Source organism: Sebastes fasciatus, chromosome 3 (genome assembly GCF_043250625.1).
Source record: "Sebastes fasciatus isolate fSebFas1 chromosome 3, fSebFas1.pri, whole genome shotgun sequence".
Classification (NCBI taxonomy): Eukaryota; Metazoa; Chordata; class Actinopteri; order Perciformes; family Sebastidae; genus Sebastes; species Sebastes fasciatus.
In genome coordinates this window covers 38,829,085-38,846,215 of record NC_133797.1, presented here as the reverse complement: position 1 = coordinate 38,846,215, position 17,131 = coordinate 38,829,085, and the positions used below count along the sequence as shown (strand labels likewise).

Sequence of the window (17,131 nt, the reverse complement as noted above, 5' to 3'; positions counted from 1 at the left end):
TTTGTCGTTTACAGCCAACCTTCACGCCTCTCGAGTAACGGCGCGCTGAATAACAATTAAAGCAAAGTTCCTTTGGCAACAACATGAAATGCCTCGGGAGCAATTTTACAGCAGATTATGACAAGAGCGACATGGTTGACTCTGCGTGCAGCCTCGGAGGGAGAGATTGGTGTGTTCAATCATAGGATGTGACACCGCATGAAAGTGGCTCCATTCAGTGAACAATCTCTCCTTCGCTCTGCATATCAACAGGTTAATTGAGTTGTTCTTCCAGTCGGTTTGGTGCGTGCGGACACACTCTGGGTTTTCATTTGTAAAACAAGAGCCTTTGTTACCTGCTGTTTTCCATCTAATATTAATGCATTCTACAAACTTTGGATGTATTTTACTTACAGTTCCAGGTTAGCATTGGTTCCCATTGTGTTCTGTACGTTATAGAAAATCAATAAGCAGGCTATTTGAAACCTGAGTTGTGTAATCCATGACAGTGAACATCAAATCTCTGTAACTTGTTGTCAAAGTTATATTATGGTTCAAAGTTCAAGGATGTTGTAGTCCCTTTATGCTACTTAGAGAAAATCAAAACTATTTGTATGGTGGAGTGTGGAGGATGAAGTGGAGTAATAATGGTGGTGCATGATAATAATAATGCTTCCTTGCGTTGGTTTCTGATGCCGAGGGATGCTGACCAAACAGCGGTTTTGACGACTTGGGAGTGAGAACTGGTTGTGATTGGAATAGTGTGAAACTCAGCACAAACATGCATGTGCATCCTCAAGCAAACAAAATATTATTTCATATCACCACTAGTGGTTGAAAACTCTTCAGGATAACTTTTAGTAAATGCAGTACGATTTAAAAAATTGTGCACTACATTGCTAAGGAATGGCAATCTAATCTTGACATGAAATAATTAGTCAATGTGCACTGTGATGGATTAGACTCAACTCCAGCAAGTTTCCAGAGTCTACTAACGAATGTGTATAGCATATGGAAAAGAGTGGAAACCAATGGCTACCTGGAATAGCAGGTAAAATACATCCAAAGATCTTCAGTAGTTAGCTGGGATGTGACACAACAACACACAAATTCATGGCACTGTAAGTTTCTTTGGATAAAAGAATCCAGTAAATGGCATCGCAATCAATGTTGGTAATTTCCCCAGGTTCCTGCAGCTCCTCCTCAACGGTACGTACGACTACATACGTCACAAGATCCTGTACGTGTTCCTCGACCACTTCCCAGACGGTGGTCGGCAGGACGGCTGGATCGCTGATGACTACTTACGCACCTACCTGACGCGCAACGGCTTGTCCAGGGTGGTGGGCGTAAGATCGGACGATGTCTTCGTCATCAACGACGCGGATGAAATCCCAGCGCGCGAGGGCCTCCTTTTCCTCAAGCTGTTCGATGGCTGGACGGAGCCTTTTGCCATCCACATGCGCAAGGTAGCAGCGATAATTCAGCGTGTGTGTGTGTGTGTTTGTGTGGTCCGTCACAATGTATTTTCACCGAGAAGACTGTCATGCATGATGTTAGTCTCTCTTTTTGTAATACTTATGCAGCTTTCTTTGCTCTGTTGTTCGTAATTCTGGTTCCTTCTCTTCCTACATCCAGTCACTGTACGGGTTTTTCTGGAAGCAGTTTGGTTCTCTAGAGGTGATATCAGGATGCACGGTGGGGATGCTCCAAGGAGTCTACGACGGCGACGGCATCAAGCTCCGCCGTCGTGAATACTACACCATGCCGGGTTTCCGCAAGTACGAGAACGACACGGGCCACATCCTGGTGCAGTGGTCCGTGGGCAGCCCCTTCCACTTCGCCGGGTGGCACTGCTCCTGGTGCTTCACGCCCGAGGGGATCTACTTCAAGCTGGTGTCGGCTCAGAACGGAGACTTCCCGCGGTGGGGCGACTACGAGGACAAACGTGACCTCAACTACATCCGGGATCTGATCCGGACGGGGGGCTGGTTCGACGGCTCCCTGCAGGAATACCCCCCTGTGGACCCCAAAGAGCACATGTACGCCCCCAAGTACATGCTGGAGCACCGTGACAGGTACCACTACCTCCTGGAGAACCCTTACAACAAAGCGTCCAGACTGAGCGACGGCTAGGAGTTCAGCTCGGAAAAGATACATGAAATAAATAGTAGGACCCGAGTGAGGCCTCAGCACTGAGTTTTGGGGGGCGGAACGGTACTGATGAACTACAGCTCTCATTGGAGCGATACTACATGTATCTCCACCAGGCAGCACTGATGTTGCAGGGACTTAAAATCTCTTAAATCATTATTTTGGGGTCAAAAAAGGGAACACTGTCATCCACTACGGAGATACGGAGAGGTCATTGAGAGGATACAACCACTGGATAAACAAAATCATAGATTTCCTCATTCCTCCCTTTTTGGGGGAGGAGCCAAGCTATCTTTCGTTTTGTCACCCCGTCCTCTCCTCTCTTTCTTCACCCGAGCCGATTCGATGATGCGCCTGCTGTCTGAGAGGAAGGGGCCGCTTCGAAGCAAAGACAGGGATATTTCAGCAGCCGCGTGGAGACAAGAAACTTGGAAACGAATTGTTTTCTTTTTTTTTCTGTCTGTGTTTACTAAAGGTTACAGATCGGCTGATGTTCCCGCTTCACTCTCCACCTTTCAGATGTCTTCCTGTCATATTTGGTGACCTCCTTCCAGAAACAGACACACGTTCAGATATTACGTTATCCCTGGGTCTCGGTAGAAAAGTATAAATCCTGTTAACCCCCGCTGGAGTACCCACTGCCAAATGAAAAGGAGTGACTCCATGGAGATGTCTCCGCTCATTCATGTTCTCACACTCATCCACATGCACCTTAGACCCGTCTGTGTGTTTGTAAAAACAGTGTGTGTGTGTGGTCTGTCTTTATATCATATTGCGTGGTTTGGGGCTGTGAAGGGGGGGTGGAGGGGTGGACAAGATCAGCGAGTGGAAACAGAAAGCGAGAGAGAATCATCAGGGGAGGACGGGGAAGAAAGACAGCGAGATGGGAAAAGAACGCAAGCGAGATAGAAGGCGGGAAAGAAAGGAGAGTAATGAGGGCGGACGAGAGCGGTGATGAAAAGGAAAGAAAAGGAGGCTCTCTTGACGTTGCCTTTTCCCACAGTGTCTGCTGACGCACGAGTGTTGCAGGGATGAGTGTGCTGAATGTGTGTGTCCCCTCAGAGCTCTGAATAAATCATTCCCTGTCGATGGCATCTGAGACAGATGAAACTCGCCGCGTCCGATGAGAACAATCGAGGCCGGTTGGGGAAAGATCACCTCTCACTTTCGTCTCTCTGTCCATCCAGCAGCCGAGATGACTTTGTTTCCTTGGAAACTAAAGTTATGTGAGAAAGGAGACGGGATGGGTGATGAGATGAGTGGGTGGGTTCACATCAGGCGAGGAGCTGCAGCGTTCAAACGAGGTCAACGCTGACTGTGGGTCTCCTCAGTTAAATATTCCTCTCTCCTCAGCTGTCAATCGCCTTCTTTCACTCGTCCTATTTCTTTCTGTTTTTACACTGCTAAGTGTCTCCTTTTTTGTTCCTTCTTTGGTGTTGGTTTCCTCTTAATCCTTATTAACAAGGCATATTTTTTTCCTCTCTTCAATTCAGCTATTACTAGTGCGGTGCCCGTTTGTGGCGTGTGCCCATTCGGAGTGGCTCCCAGTATTGCTGCTTGCAGCGTTGTCGAGAGCCGCTCATCGCTCGTTGAGTCCAGGAAAGTGAAGAAGAGTTTGACTGTAATATTAGTAGGGTCGTGTCTAGATGGTAACTCCCAGGTTGAGAAAACAAAAAAGTTATTACATCTCACAGGGGCGCAGAACGTACGTGCTAACTGGCCGTCGGCTGTAGTCTTCGCGGTGTGTTCAAATCCAACTTGTCAGCTAAGACAAAGGCGACGTGAGGCGACGCAGCAGTCGGCCTTCATCTCCGCTAGTTCTTTGATGTCGGCTCGGTGTGTCTGGGCCTTTAACCATTCGAGGTCAACGCCAAACTTCAACCATCTGGTGAGCGTTTCGCAACTTGTGGGTTGCCTTCTAGACATGACCCGTAAGCATATTAGCATTCAGCAGCCCTCTGCGGACGACATGCTCCCCTCCGACCCCCGCTGCTGCACAGAGCGCTTTATTCAAAGTGTATTCATATTGAACGTGTCACGTGTCTAAAATTGCACCAAGTTTGACACTGCATGTCTTCCGGGCCACAGAAGTACACCCGCCAAGTGTGAGTTGAGCTATGCGGAGGAAACGCCCACGCATATTCAGACATAGAGAGATTCCTGACTTTACAGTTAGATTGCCTCTTTCTCTACACATTTCCCTCTCTGTCAAAAATGTTGAAATCTTCAACTCTTCCTCTAACTTTCCCTCACCCACACAAACACAAACACAAGCACAGACACACACACTCCATTTTGTGTGTGTATCTATTTCCTCTTAATCCTCACAAGAATGTGTTGTTTCAATAATGGGGATATATTTATCTTCCCTCCGCCTCATTTCTCTCCCCCTGTCTCTACGGGACAGGACAGGGCAGCTGTTGCCATGGCGATGCCTTCCCTGTGCCCACATATCACCATCATCTGAACATTCAGGCTCGAGCGCTGACGCCTCCTGCCTTCTCTCTGCCGTAGACGGCTGTCGATGTGGCTACGCGCCTAAATCCCCGTCCCCACCGTCGTTTTGGCGATGTTGTGGCAAGCGTACTTGTTTTACTGTGGGTGTCTCCCGAGAGTTCGAAGCCAGCGGCGGGCGGTACTTTCTTGTCACGGGCGAAGAGAATCATAGCAGCACAATTAGCTATGCGAGGGAGCAGTTCAGAAGGAAGCTAAATATGCAGCAGACAGACGAGCACAAGTCAAAAACAACGAACACATTGATTTTTTCTTTTAATTGCAGATTGACTGCATCCACCATCTGCTTCTTCAACGCCTGCCTGCGCTCTACGGTTATTGTTTACTTCAGCTCGAGGCTAGACGCTGTTTCAAAGTGAACAGTGCCTCAAGAGGAATACAAAGTTTTAGGGAGGAAACTTGTGCTAGTACTGAGAATGTTTTAAAAACCCTGAAGGCAAAAGTTTGATGTTGTAGCTTTAATTTCACTTGCAAACAAGACAGACATAACATCTAAATACAGAACGCCTCCAGTGTTTTCCCACCTGTTTCACTTTGCTTTAAGTGTCCTTGAGCAAGATGTTGAGCCACAACCTCCTCATTTATCATTTAGTCCTCTTTGCACAACCTCATCAGCTAAAACCCCTAAAATGTTTGATGAAAGCTTCGAAGAGAGAATCGGTAACAAAGCTGCAAAACCAGTGTGAGCATATCCGTCTATCACTCGCTCACCACGCTGGCTCTTCATGGCTGTGAGCTCTCAGTGGGAGAAGCAGATTAGCCAACAGGCCGCCGACGGTTGCTGCTGCCTCGGCGGCAGCGTGGTCTGCGGCGGCAGCTGTTAGGGGTTTGGTGTTGGTGTTTCAGAGCCAAACTCCCATCCCAACCCCAGAGGGGCTGCAGAGAAACGAGCTTTAAATAGGATTTGACATCATACGACAGAGCTTCATGGCCTCCAACCTCAACCATGTGGAGACTGTCTCTCTCTATCTGTTTGTTTAAAAAATGAGTTAATTTACACGATGTGCAACCTGCAACGTGCAAAAAAACCAAGAAGTTTGAGCTTTATAGCTAAACGTCATCTCAGAAATGTGCCCACAGGGGTGTCTGTTCAATCCCATCAAGGGCTGCGGAGTGTTTGTGTTTCACCAGAGTCAACTCCCAACTCTCAGCCTGCTGCACATCTGGCGAACAGCGTGTCTGTGTGTGTGTGTGTGTTTGCATATCTGTACGTATGCTATGCACTTCTAAAAATCATGTGCGCGACAGACGGAGTGGCTCGTGTCAGATAAGGGGTGTCTGGCCTGCTGAAAAGACGGGCCAGGGTTACTTCAACTTGGCCTTGTTGGCCCCCGTTATCGTCATGGCAACGATCCTCTTGATGAATTTCTGAGATCCCTAACAGCCTGAGGTCATCGGCCGAGATAGAGGGGGCCAATAGGATGAGAGGTGAGGGAGAGCAGGCGGAGGGTGATTGGAGAAAATCAGTTTTCTGCTTAATTCCACTGACTCAACCTGACCCGAGTGAGAAAAGCTCTCGTTGCTCAGTCGCTCTCGGTAAATGTCACAGCGCTGCAGAGCCGAGAATAGTGACACACACATTTTTTACAGTTTGTGAGTGTTTTCATTGATTCGACTGACTCATCACAGACAATTTGCACGTGGAGTAAAAAAAGGTAGACAGAAAAACACTTTTTAAAAATCTTTAGTCAGGAATAAAACATGAATAGGGAATATTATTTCAAACCGAGTAAAGACGGGAACGAGAGAGAGAGAGGCCTGGTTTAATCAAAGCCTCGGCTTGATGAATGGAGACTCCAAAAAATAATCCTTCCACCGCTGTTCCCAGCGACTGTCTTATTGGATGCACCGTGGTGATGACACGGGGAGAGGAGGGAGGTAATAAGCTTGACCGAGCAGCTTTGATTTTTCACTCTGATGAGGGGAAAGTCATCGCGGCGCTGAAATGAAAAGCGTCCAAAATGAAGGGAGCAGCTCATCATCCCCCGTACAAGGAGATCTATAAACCAGCGAGGTTGTGATGTTGAACGATCGGAGCCGGTGTTTTTTGCGCCGCCAGACTGGGCTCGTAATGGATTCAAAGTGTTGTGAGGAGGGTCTGTGTCTTGCTCAAGGACACTTTGGCAGATTGTGGCCACTCAGCAGATGTTGTAGCACTTAAACAAACCTGTGTGACATTCACTGGACAGGCTGACAAATCGCTGCTGCCTGCCGTCTTGATCAGTCATAAAATCAACAAAGCAATAACCCACGGGAGAGGAAGTAGCTGCAGATTACAACCGCAACACACCTTGAGGATGTTACAGCTTATTTACAGCATTTTCAATATTTTTACAGCTGCGTCAAACTATTTCCAAAGATATGAGCTTTTAATTTGATCAGGTTTTTCTGACGCCAACAGATAATCTGCAGTAAACATGGCTGCTTGCTTCAGGCGATTGGAATAAATTAAGTGTAAAGTGCAAAAACAGTAAATGAGTCAGAGTGATGCCGCTGCAGACAGGTTTGGAGTTGCGTTGCTAGGAAACAGCTCCGCGCTGCGTCTTTATTTCCTTTCAGATATTGATATTAGTAACAGGGAAACAAACTTGGACCCATTTGGGAGGTTAATGTTTGAAACTGGAGAGGTCTAAACTGCGGATGTACATGCCGTCAGTGTTTTCTAAAGAAATAATTACATTGTTCTGTGTGCAGGTTGTCTGCTACTTCAGTACGTCACACCGCTGTCAGTGTAATTAACTGCTGGATATCAGGCAGTTCTTCCCTGACGTTTGCTTTATGCATAACTTCATTGCATAAATTGGCAATATATTTATCAATTTAGTTTATTTTTGCACATTTATGTACCTGAAGGCTTAAAGGGACACTCCAGTGATTCAGTATTGCACTTCCATGAGATTGAGGGACTCACAAGAAACAGATTTAACAAACGAATGATCAAAATTGGTGCAGCAGAGGGCGAGACATCCTCCGAAAAGACTTTATCCTGCATTTTCCATAATGCAACTCAGTAGCAACATTTTGCAACTCGTTCACACTCCCAACTCGTCAAATATCGCCGTTTAGTCAGCGCCCCTCGGCACCGGAAACCGACGCACGGAGGCGCCCTTTAGCAACAGTGTGTGACGAACCGGGTTCTCAACTAACTCCAATGTAAACCCACCCGTGGCATTTTTCAACGGTCGAAGCAAGTGACGAAGTATTAAGAGCGTGTCTGCTTAAGGCGGGCGGGAAGGAGTGGTGATGGACGGGTCAAACAAACACAAGACTTTCAACCAGGAGATAAATAAATCTCCAAGCCCAAGCTGAGATAACCATGATGACATCACTATGACATCATTTAGGTTATTTTCTCAAACTCAAACAAAGTTCAACAAAGTTCCTTCAGAGCCACAGGAAACTTTAGATATACAGCCGTTTCCACAGGTTGAGTAGGACTAAACACGACCAGTCAGTATTGTAAAATCAGTCCCAACTCTGACAGACTATCATCACAGAAATCAGAAAGTCTAAAACGATCACTATCGGCCTTCAAAACCCCCCATTATTAGTCCAACCCTCTTTTCAGCACACACGCTAACCATCAACACATGTTTGTAGCGTTGAGCACGTGTGTGTATCCTGCACAGATGTGTGTCTCCAGGGCTGTGTTGCCCCTCCACCACCACCACAATCACCCCCCCATCTGTTGTTTTGCTAGCAGAGTGGCTGCCTGTCTACGGGGCTTACATGCCTTCACGGTTCTGGCCCCCCGCCAGTCCTGTGGCTCCCACCGATTGATCTTTTCCAAGAAACATTAGCGGCAGGCAGGCCGGAAATCAAGGAGGAGGGTGTGGGGGGTGCAGAGAGAAAAGAGAGGGTCGTTTTACTTGAGTCCCTTTTTGACTTTCTGTTTCTCTCTTTCTGGTGGCTCCTACATGGCTCTGGAATGTGTGCTAAAGTATGAAACAGTGCCAAGTGTACAGTCTTGGTACACTAAAGACCACTTTCCCCTTCCCCTGTTCACTCCCCCTGTCATATATAACAATCTTCATCGATGGAATATTGCGGCTGAATTACGCTGAAACCAGCACACGCCTCCCATCAGTCCACAGCAACAGAGAGCTGCTGCTGTTGTCCTCTTGGCTGTAAACATGTTGTTATTCTCTGCATGTGAGCGACGGAAAGCGTTTGCATTCCACGAGCTGAGCGATCGTATTAACTCCGACAGCTGCAGCGATGTGTCACCACTGATTGGAAGTTACTTGGTGTTACTAACCACAAGCATTGTCCAAAACAAGTGCAAATCTGTAACCTACTTCTTTTGGGCTGGATTTGTTAGTATTAGACTCGAACCTACAAATTGTATTATTCTAGGGGCCAGTTCATCCAAATTACAAATTCCCTCTAGTGCTGCAGTATCCAGGTTTGGTTTCAGCTGCCTAAGACGTTGTGATAAACATCTTTCAGACTTCTGCCACCACCCCTTTACAGTGGAAGCTTGTTTCAGTTATCCAACTGGTCCAGTTTGCGTTCACAAAGGCAAAACTCCAGAAATTGTAAGCAAAAGTCATGTGGTGGAAAAGTCGTTTGACGTTTTGGTCATACAGTTTGCTCCTCGTGGCTAGTTAGCTAGCTAGCTGGTACGTCTATCACTCCCCGCTGCCCGCTAGGAGACTACGGAGCTGCCGACCGCTTTCCTACCGACGAACTATTCTCCTAGCGGCGGGGAGCGAGGCGGAGGGACAGCAGGGTGCGGTAGATAGCTAATTATTGTCTAATTTGTGGTCTGATAAACAGTGAATTCATCAAATTCAGTGGCAGTCACCAAAACAGGAAACGTTTCTTTTAACCAATGAAATCTGTGACTGGTTCGAATGGTGTTTACACCAGAAATGAACCACTCCAGAGTTAACTCTTCAGCGGTCCGAGGCAGACCAGAGAGCGGTTGTTTGGTCCACACCAGAGTTTGAGCCCGATCAAGGGGGTTAACGCTCCAGGGTTCAGTCCAACCAGACTAAACAAGGCTAGTGTTTTCCAGTTTTTCTTGGAAGTACTTTCTACCAAAGTAATATTTCCGATGAAAACTGTTGACCGCATATTCTGTGGATTATCCAGAGTAACAGAGACTCTGTTCCTGGAAAGAGGTGTTGAATTTTTGTAGGTCTCAATGCTGTGAAAACCACAACGTCCATTGTACTGGGGTGGAGGCAAATATCTTGAAACTTGGCAAAACCAACCAACCAAAACTATCTGCAGGGCTAGATCCCATTAGAGGTAAGAGGTCATTTGGGTGAACTAATCCTTTACAGCATAAAAAAAGTGTTCAGCCTCACAATGTTAAATCCTTCCACTGAGAACGAAAACCTTCCTTTTGTTTCTGGGTCTTTTTAATGAGTAAATCAATCGGGCGCGGTCCAGTTCTGTTCAGTAAAGCAGCCGACTCCCCCCCCCTCCCCCCGTCTATCACACATCGAAGTGTGCTCCAATTCACCAAACGAGAACGCATCACATTAAGCAGCAGTTTAGACGCAGCGTTGCATATGAAACATTCGTAATGATGAGTGGGGAACTCCTGTAAACATGTCACGCTTCGTCTGACGGATGCGTCTGGTATTTCTAACAGCAAAAATAAGAGAGGTTTGTGTTTGTGTTTGTCAGTCAGGACTCATAACGCGTCTGTTCCAGGACAGATTGCTGGCTCCGGGGTGGGTGCGGGGACGGCAGTCCATATGTTGTGACACCGCGGATCAAAAAAGATGAAAGTCAGTGTGGCGCTGCAGAGACAGATGGACACGGTGACGTAGACGTGAGCGAAAAAAAGTCAGGCGTGCAGACAGGCCGACACCTGGCTGCAGATCAAATGCCATCAGACACTGGATGAGTGCTGATTGTGTGTCTCTCTTTCTGTGTGTGACACGACACTATATGGACAAAAGTATGTGGACAACATCGTGCAGTTTTGGTTTAGGGTTGTTTTTCATGTTTAAGGCTCAGCCCGTTTGTTCCAACTGTGAAAAATATTCAAGCCCCTGAACACTTAATATCCTGAGTAATGGTCTGTTACTAAATAAGCAACAATCAAAGTTTAAAAAAACAAACATTTTCAGATACTATTTATTAGTTATTATATAGTAGAGTTTAAAGGAATACTTCAACATTTTGGACGTTACTGACGCCGGCCAGGAAATTGTCCCGTGGGCTACATAACCCCCATAATACGAGATATAATGTGTTAATTAACGAGCGGCCTCAGGGCCCGACGTTTTGTTGCATCTTTTCTTTTAAATTGTTGCTAGGCAACCACCAAATGCGGTGCAAACGTTAGCTTAACACAAACATGAACTGTACTCTACCTAATAGTCGATAGTGCAGTTAAAATAAATAATAACAACGTACCCGAAATTTCAAATCCTGCACTGATTTGCCTCCTGCAGTTTTCTCTTCAAATCATGGTAACTACAGTTACAACCCGAGGCGTTCAGAGCGCTCCTCCAAAAGAGCGAGACACATAGAGGGAAAAAACGCGAAAGCAGCGAGCAAAACGCTTCAGTCTCGATGAAAACAATAACATAAAGACGCCCCGGGATGCTAAAACACGCTCTGGATGATCAAGGTCTTAGCATGTCTTCATGCTAAGTTAGCCGGCAGCTTCATATTTAGCATACATGGACGTAGGTGACATCACCTTTTTTTCTAATCACCCACTTCAAACCAGTTGAAGAGCACAGAGAAAAACAAAACTATTCCCACTTTGGCAGAAACTAGTGCTCACGTAGGATCCCATCGCTCATAGTAAGAAGCTGATTGCGAACATGTGTTTTCAAGGCCCTTTAACGTTCTATGGTGCAGTGATATTTTAGACTACTTCTAACTTTGTGGTAACGGTTTGGGGAAGGCCTTTTCCTTTTTTCAACATGACAATGCCCCCGTGGCCAAAGTAAGATCCTTAGAGAAGTGGTTTCCTTAGTTTACCACATTCAACACCTCTGAGATGATTTAATGAACGCTGTTTGTGGCTGAACGGGAGAAAATCTCTGCAGCCGGGTTCTTTGTGGAAAGCCTTCCTAGAAGAGTTGAGCAGATTAATGTCCAACAATCACATTTGGGTTTAATTTCCAGGTATACTCTTGTCCATGTAGTGGAGTGTTTATTCCTTTATGTAGGTGTGCATGTGTGTGGTCTAACTTTGTAACATGAGCCTATACCTGCAATTCTCAGAAACTCGCCGTCCCTCAGCGGACCCGACCTGAACCGAGACAGAGAAAGAGAAAGAGAGGGTGAGGGGGGGAAAGGCAGATGAAGAGGAGGGGAAGAGGGCGAGAGAGAGCCTCCAGAGGGGGTTGAATTCCCCGCAATCAGAAACGGGAGACAGAGATGGAAAGAGGGAGCGACTGATCCTTACAATCACAGACTTCCCACATTTATAGTCTCTACCCTTTTTACTTTTTTGGTTTTGTTTTGCACTTTTGTCGATGTGTCTTTCCTTCTTTTTAATGGTGGAAGTCTGAGAAACAGAGAAGGAGGGGTGATGTGTGTGTTTTTTTTTTTTGGCCCTCTGTTTTTTCTATTTAACTTTGTTTTTGTACTTTTTTTGTAACTTCATCCTCTTGGCAGCTTGATATTTAATGTCTTTTTAAGGCGGTATGCGTGCATGTGTGTGTATGTGAATGTGTGTAAACTCATAAGCACTGTCTCAGCCTACTACTAGAACAGACGTCCACTCCACCTCACACATCTTTTACCTCCGTTGACACCCTTAAAGGGGGGCTTCATACTGTGGCAGCCATCTTTGCTTCCTCTGTTGATGACATCATGTTTTCCTCGTGACCTTAACAGCATCACATAACCACTCAATCTGTGAGTTTATTTATGAGCTCTTTTGTTTGAATATTGTTTTAATGTTGTTTTTCATTGAGGGCTTTATTCATAACTCATTTTCATACCTTTGCATACGCAGATAACTACAACACACACACACACACACACACACACACACACACACACACACACACAGTGCAGCCTGTGTTTTCTACTGTGGTCTGATTGTGGCCGTGTCCTCTGCTGGTAAAACAGCCCGACTACTGTAGCCGCTCTGTTTGTGCCCTCGCTGTTATGTGATCGCCATGAAGGCACGCCATTGTGTGACCAAAAACCATTTTTGTCGTCGCTCAGCCACTCGGAACCGGTTTGGGCCAGAGCCCCGACCCGGGAGGAACCCAGGGTGCAGAAAATAAACGGCCATTTTTTGCCCTCATCTTTTGTTTAATGTCTGACAGCAAAATGGTTTGATGCTTTTTTTTGTCATTTCTTTTATCACTGATATCCTCCAAACAAAGATGTAAAAAAAAAAGAGAGAGAGATGGTGATCTCTTTTGGGGAAAAAAAGCTTTTTATTTGAGTTGCATGCTGAAATGCAGATAGTACTTCTGCCTGTAAAACTATGAATTGCACCTTATTGGAGGGATGTGTTTTTTTTGTTGTTGTTTTTTATGCGTACATAAATATATATATATGGGGGTTTATCTGTTTAATTTTAATTTTATAAACGATGTAACTGTGTGCTAGTCAGGCAATGTATTGTATCTTAAACAGGGTTATGATTTTTTATGCTTATTAATGCCAGGTCTCATCATAATTGATTCAGTCACTGTGTGTTTGTTGTTGTGGGACGGCTTCATTAAGCAGCATCAGAAAATGAGCCAGAGACTGATGAACATGCAAAGAGTCCAAACAGATCTGCTGGAATGGATTGTGACACTGTGACCAAACTTATTAAGATAATTAAGTGGACTTTTGAGGTTCAAATTGGGTCACAAATTACATTTTATCCAAAAGTGAGATAGCAGAGGCCTGTACTACGGAGCAGGATTCGCGGTTAGCGAGGTAACTTCAGGTTTAAACCTTCAGTGTTTTCCGTCCTACGAAGGTGGATCACTTCTTATCGGGGTAGATCGCCATGGTAACTGATGCTGAACACCTGAACCTATGTTCCAGATAATAGATCAGCTCGTATAAAAGCACCGCCTAATGACCAATCAGAGCTCGGTGTGCGGATCGTATGATAATATTACACAAAGACGAAGAAGTTTAAATCATAATTCAGGCTAAAATCAACACAGTATAAACTGACAAATGCAGGAAGGACAGCTGGATTTATGCTGTGGGGTGTTTACCGCTTTGAATTATGTTTTTATATTTATTTTTTTACTTGCTCCCAAGTCCGTTTCACACCGCCGGAGCTGCGGGGACGCAGCTGAAACAAGGCTGAAATAGTCACACCTTTAACAAAGACCATAATGGAGTGTAATTAACTCATCCATTACAAGCTATTTATAATATCACTGCCCCATCTAGACAAATATATCTGACGAGTATTCCGTTAAATTAATAAATCTGTTAATTTACGCATTCACACATCGGCAGTTTGTCTTCTTTTGCCAGCTGTCCTTCCTGCATTTGGCAGCTTCAACTGTGCTAATTTTAGCCTGATTAAGTGTTTAACTTCTTCGTATTTTACCAATATTATAGTTCGCTCTTCCTTCGTAAAAGCCTGTCTGTTTGCAAGTCTGTAGACGTATCCATGTCGGTGATTGGTGACATGCTGCGAACAACATCGTGAAGTTAGTGAAGCCAGATAACGGGAAGATACCCTGGGTATGTTGAACTCGCTTCGCGGTACGGACCTGTGAAAACCAAACAGAAAAATGTGTTGGTCCAGATTAAAACATTCTGTGATGAAGACAAGTGTGACTGCCTGGCTAACTGCTGCTGCTTAGTGGAGCCTTGTCAACACACACACACACACTGGCCGTGACCACTAGGAGGCATCCTGCTTGTCCTCTCACATAGACAAGCACTTCCTCCGCCTTCCGTCCATGTTGTCCTTGAAAAAGGATAAATGACTAACTAACAAAAGACACCATGTTGCTTAGATACACACACATTTACACACGCACACACACATCAACAGTATGGCAGATGACTGGCACCAGGCATGGTGCTGCCACCCGGTCTCATGTCCCCGGGGCTAGAGTGCTGTCTGCAGCCAATTAACCAACAGGGCCGCTTGCCAGGTCCAAATCCATCTAATCCTCTCCACCCTCCCGCCACTTTGCCAGATTTATCCCTCCACTCTTTACGCAGACTTTGTTGTGTTAAAATAATAATAATAATAATGATAATAATAATATGGTTTACAATGTGAGAGGGATAATAAAAGTGTTTTTGTTGGATAAAATCCTGGTGAAAGCGAGCAGGTTGCAACGCTTTGTGTGACTGGTTCTGTGGTGCTATTCTGGTCTAAACCACAAACCAGCTGCTCCTTTCCAAACATGTTTGCAAAAGCTGTCAGAAAAGGACAAAACCAGGAAATCCTTTTTTTTATTTTTGACACAATGGCTACATATGAGCTTATTACATATTGTGACATTGTACAATAACACACCCCCTGCCTCCCTCTGTCCCTGTGCACTGATAATGATTGTATATGGTCGCATAGTTTTATTTTTTATATCATTGTTGGGGCTTAATTTTGTTTTTGGGGGGGTCATTTATTATTATTTTGTGCTTTTATTTTGAAATGGTTTGATGGGTCTCTGTTATTGGCGTGCGGGAGAGTGTGTGTTTGTGCGAGAGAGAGAGAGTGTGTGTGTATGTACTGTAGCTTACTGAATGTGTGTGAGGCTCGGGTGTGTTGTTTAGTGGCTCGGTGTTCAGCTCCCAATGCACATCAGTCCTCTGCCTGTGTTCATCATTGTGCCAGTGTGTTCAGGTGTTCCCTTGCCTCCACATCCGCTCATCCAAATGGAGAGAGAGAACAGGAGATGAGGAGGAAGAGGAGGAGGAGGAGGAGGGCCTTTTTTCCCTTCAGGTGGAAAAAAAAACACAAATGAGAAAAGAGACTTTTGAAAAAAGGATATTTTTCTCCTCTGCGGGGTCACAAAGAAAAAGTGTACATTTCTAAGTTAATTGAAAATGATGAATAAAAAAAACTCATTTGTTCTCTATATGAATGGCTGTATGTTAACCATGAACAAAAAGTAATGAGTTCTATGACAAAGACATATAATAAATTAATTTTAAAATTTTAACTGACTTCGAGGCATGTGTTTGTGTTGGTGTTGAGGTGTGTGTTGGTGTTGATGTGTGTGTGTGTGTCCTGCATTGTTACTAGATTGCAGTGATTTGCATCATCCGTCGGTGCGTCTCACTAGAGGGCAGCACCGCAGCACACATCATTGCAGCTCATTAGGATGCATCACTGAACACTTCATACTGTTTTGGATTCATTTTAAACAGCCGACGTTAATGTTCAAAACATTTAATATAACAGGAAGTATTTTATTTATTTAATTAATTATTTATTTATTTATTTCAATACTTTATTTAATCATTTTAATACAGTAGTAACATTAACGTATTTTAAATTTTTTTTAAAATCAGTAAATATATATAAAATAATATAAAAATATTTATTTTTTAACAACAAATAAAATGTAAGGAAAGAAAAAAGATGAATAAAAACAATAAGGGGCTGTTAAACAATTGGAATAAATTTGAAATGTCTAAATAATCAACATTTTTGAGTTAAGTTTACAATTGTAGTCAAATATATTTTAAAATCAGTATCTTTAAAAGTATAAAAGGAGCATTTTATGGATGTATGTATTTATGGAAGTACTTTTATACACTAAATGATGTGCTCACGAACACAAAACAACACAATATTATTTGACAATACTTTGAAATTCAATAGACAGGTTAGCAGTTACCTTTCCCAGCTCTTTATTACATCCAAGATCAGAACCTTCTTATCGCCTAAAGATTTAGAAAAATTCATCCGCGCTCTGATCTCCTTGATTTTTGCAACTTCCTATATTTTGGTAGCACGATTCCCCGCTTACAACTAAAGAACGCTGCGGCCAGACTTCTATGCAAACGTCAGAAAAAAGGGAACATATAACGCCTTTCGTAGCATCTTCGTACCGGCTCCCTGTTCGGTATTGAATTCCTTACAAGATTCTTCAGTTTGTGTTTAAAGCCCCGCATGGTCTCGCCCAGAGCTGTATTACAGAACTTCTTTCCCCATACCGTACAGCTAGGCCTCTCAGATCTACACATCAAGGGCTGCTAACCATCCCACCATCTTGTTGAAAAACTTTTTTGGAGACGGGGGGGCCTCCTCAGCAGCTGAACCGAGACTCTGGAGTAGTCTCCCTGAAAATATAAGAATCTCTTGACTCCTTTAAAAGACGTCTTACACCCACTTTTACTCCCTCGTCTATACCGCTGCAGGGATTCTTGACTTGATTGGCATTCTACATTGATTACGCATGAATGTCTGTACTCCTGTGTATGTGTGCAGTATGTGTTTATACATGTATTTAGGTACTTATATATGTGATGATCGTTTTACTCAGTTATGTTTTTTGTAGAGCACTTTGGCACAAAGCTGTTTGTTTTTAAAGCGCTCTATAAATACATTTGACCATAAGACAATTTG

General features: G+C 44.4%; 1 protein-coding gene across 6 annotated transcripts in view; it reads left to right on the top strand.

Moving 5' to 3' along the window:
• The window catches only part of mgat3b (beta-1,4-mannosyl-glycoprotein 4-beta-N-acetylglucosaminyltransferase b), a 97,548-nt gene extending 81,829 nt beyond the window's left edge, over positions 1–15,719 (top strand). For all 6 annotated transcript variants that reach the window (XM_074630874.1, XM_074630873.1, XM_074630877.1 and 3 more), the window contains 2 exons: positions 1,166–1,448; positions 1,618–15,719. In XM_074630874.1, coding sequence (XP_074486975.1) covers positions 1,166–1,448; positions 1,618–2,115 — 781 coding nt within the window. In that variant the 3' untranslated portion in view covers positions 2,116–15,719. The remainder of the gene's footprint in view (positions 1–1,165; positions 1,449–1,617) is intronic.
• Positions 15,720–17,131: the final 1,412 nt, after the last annotated feature.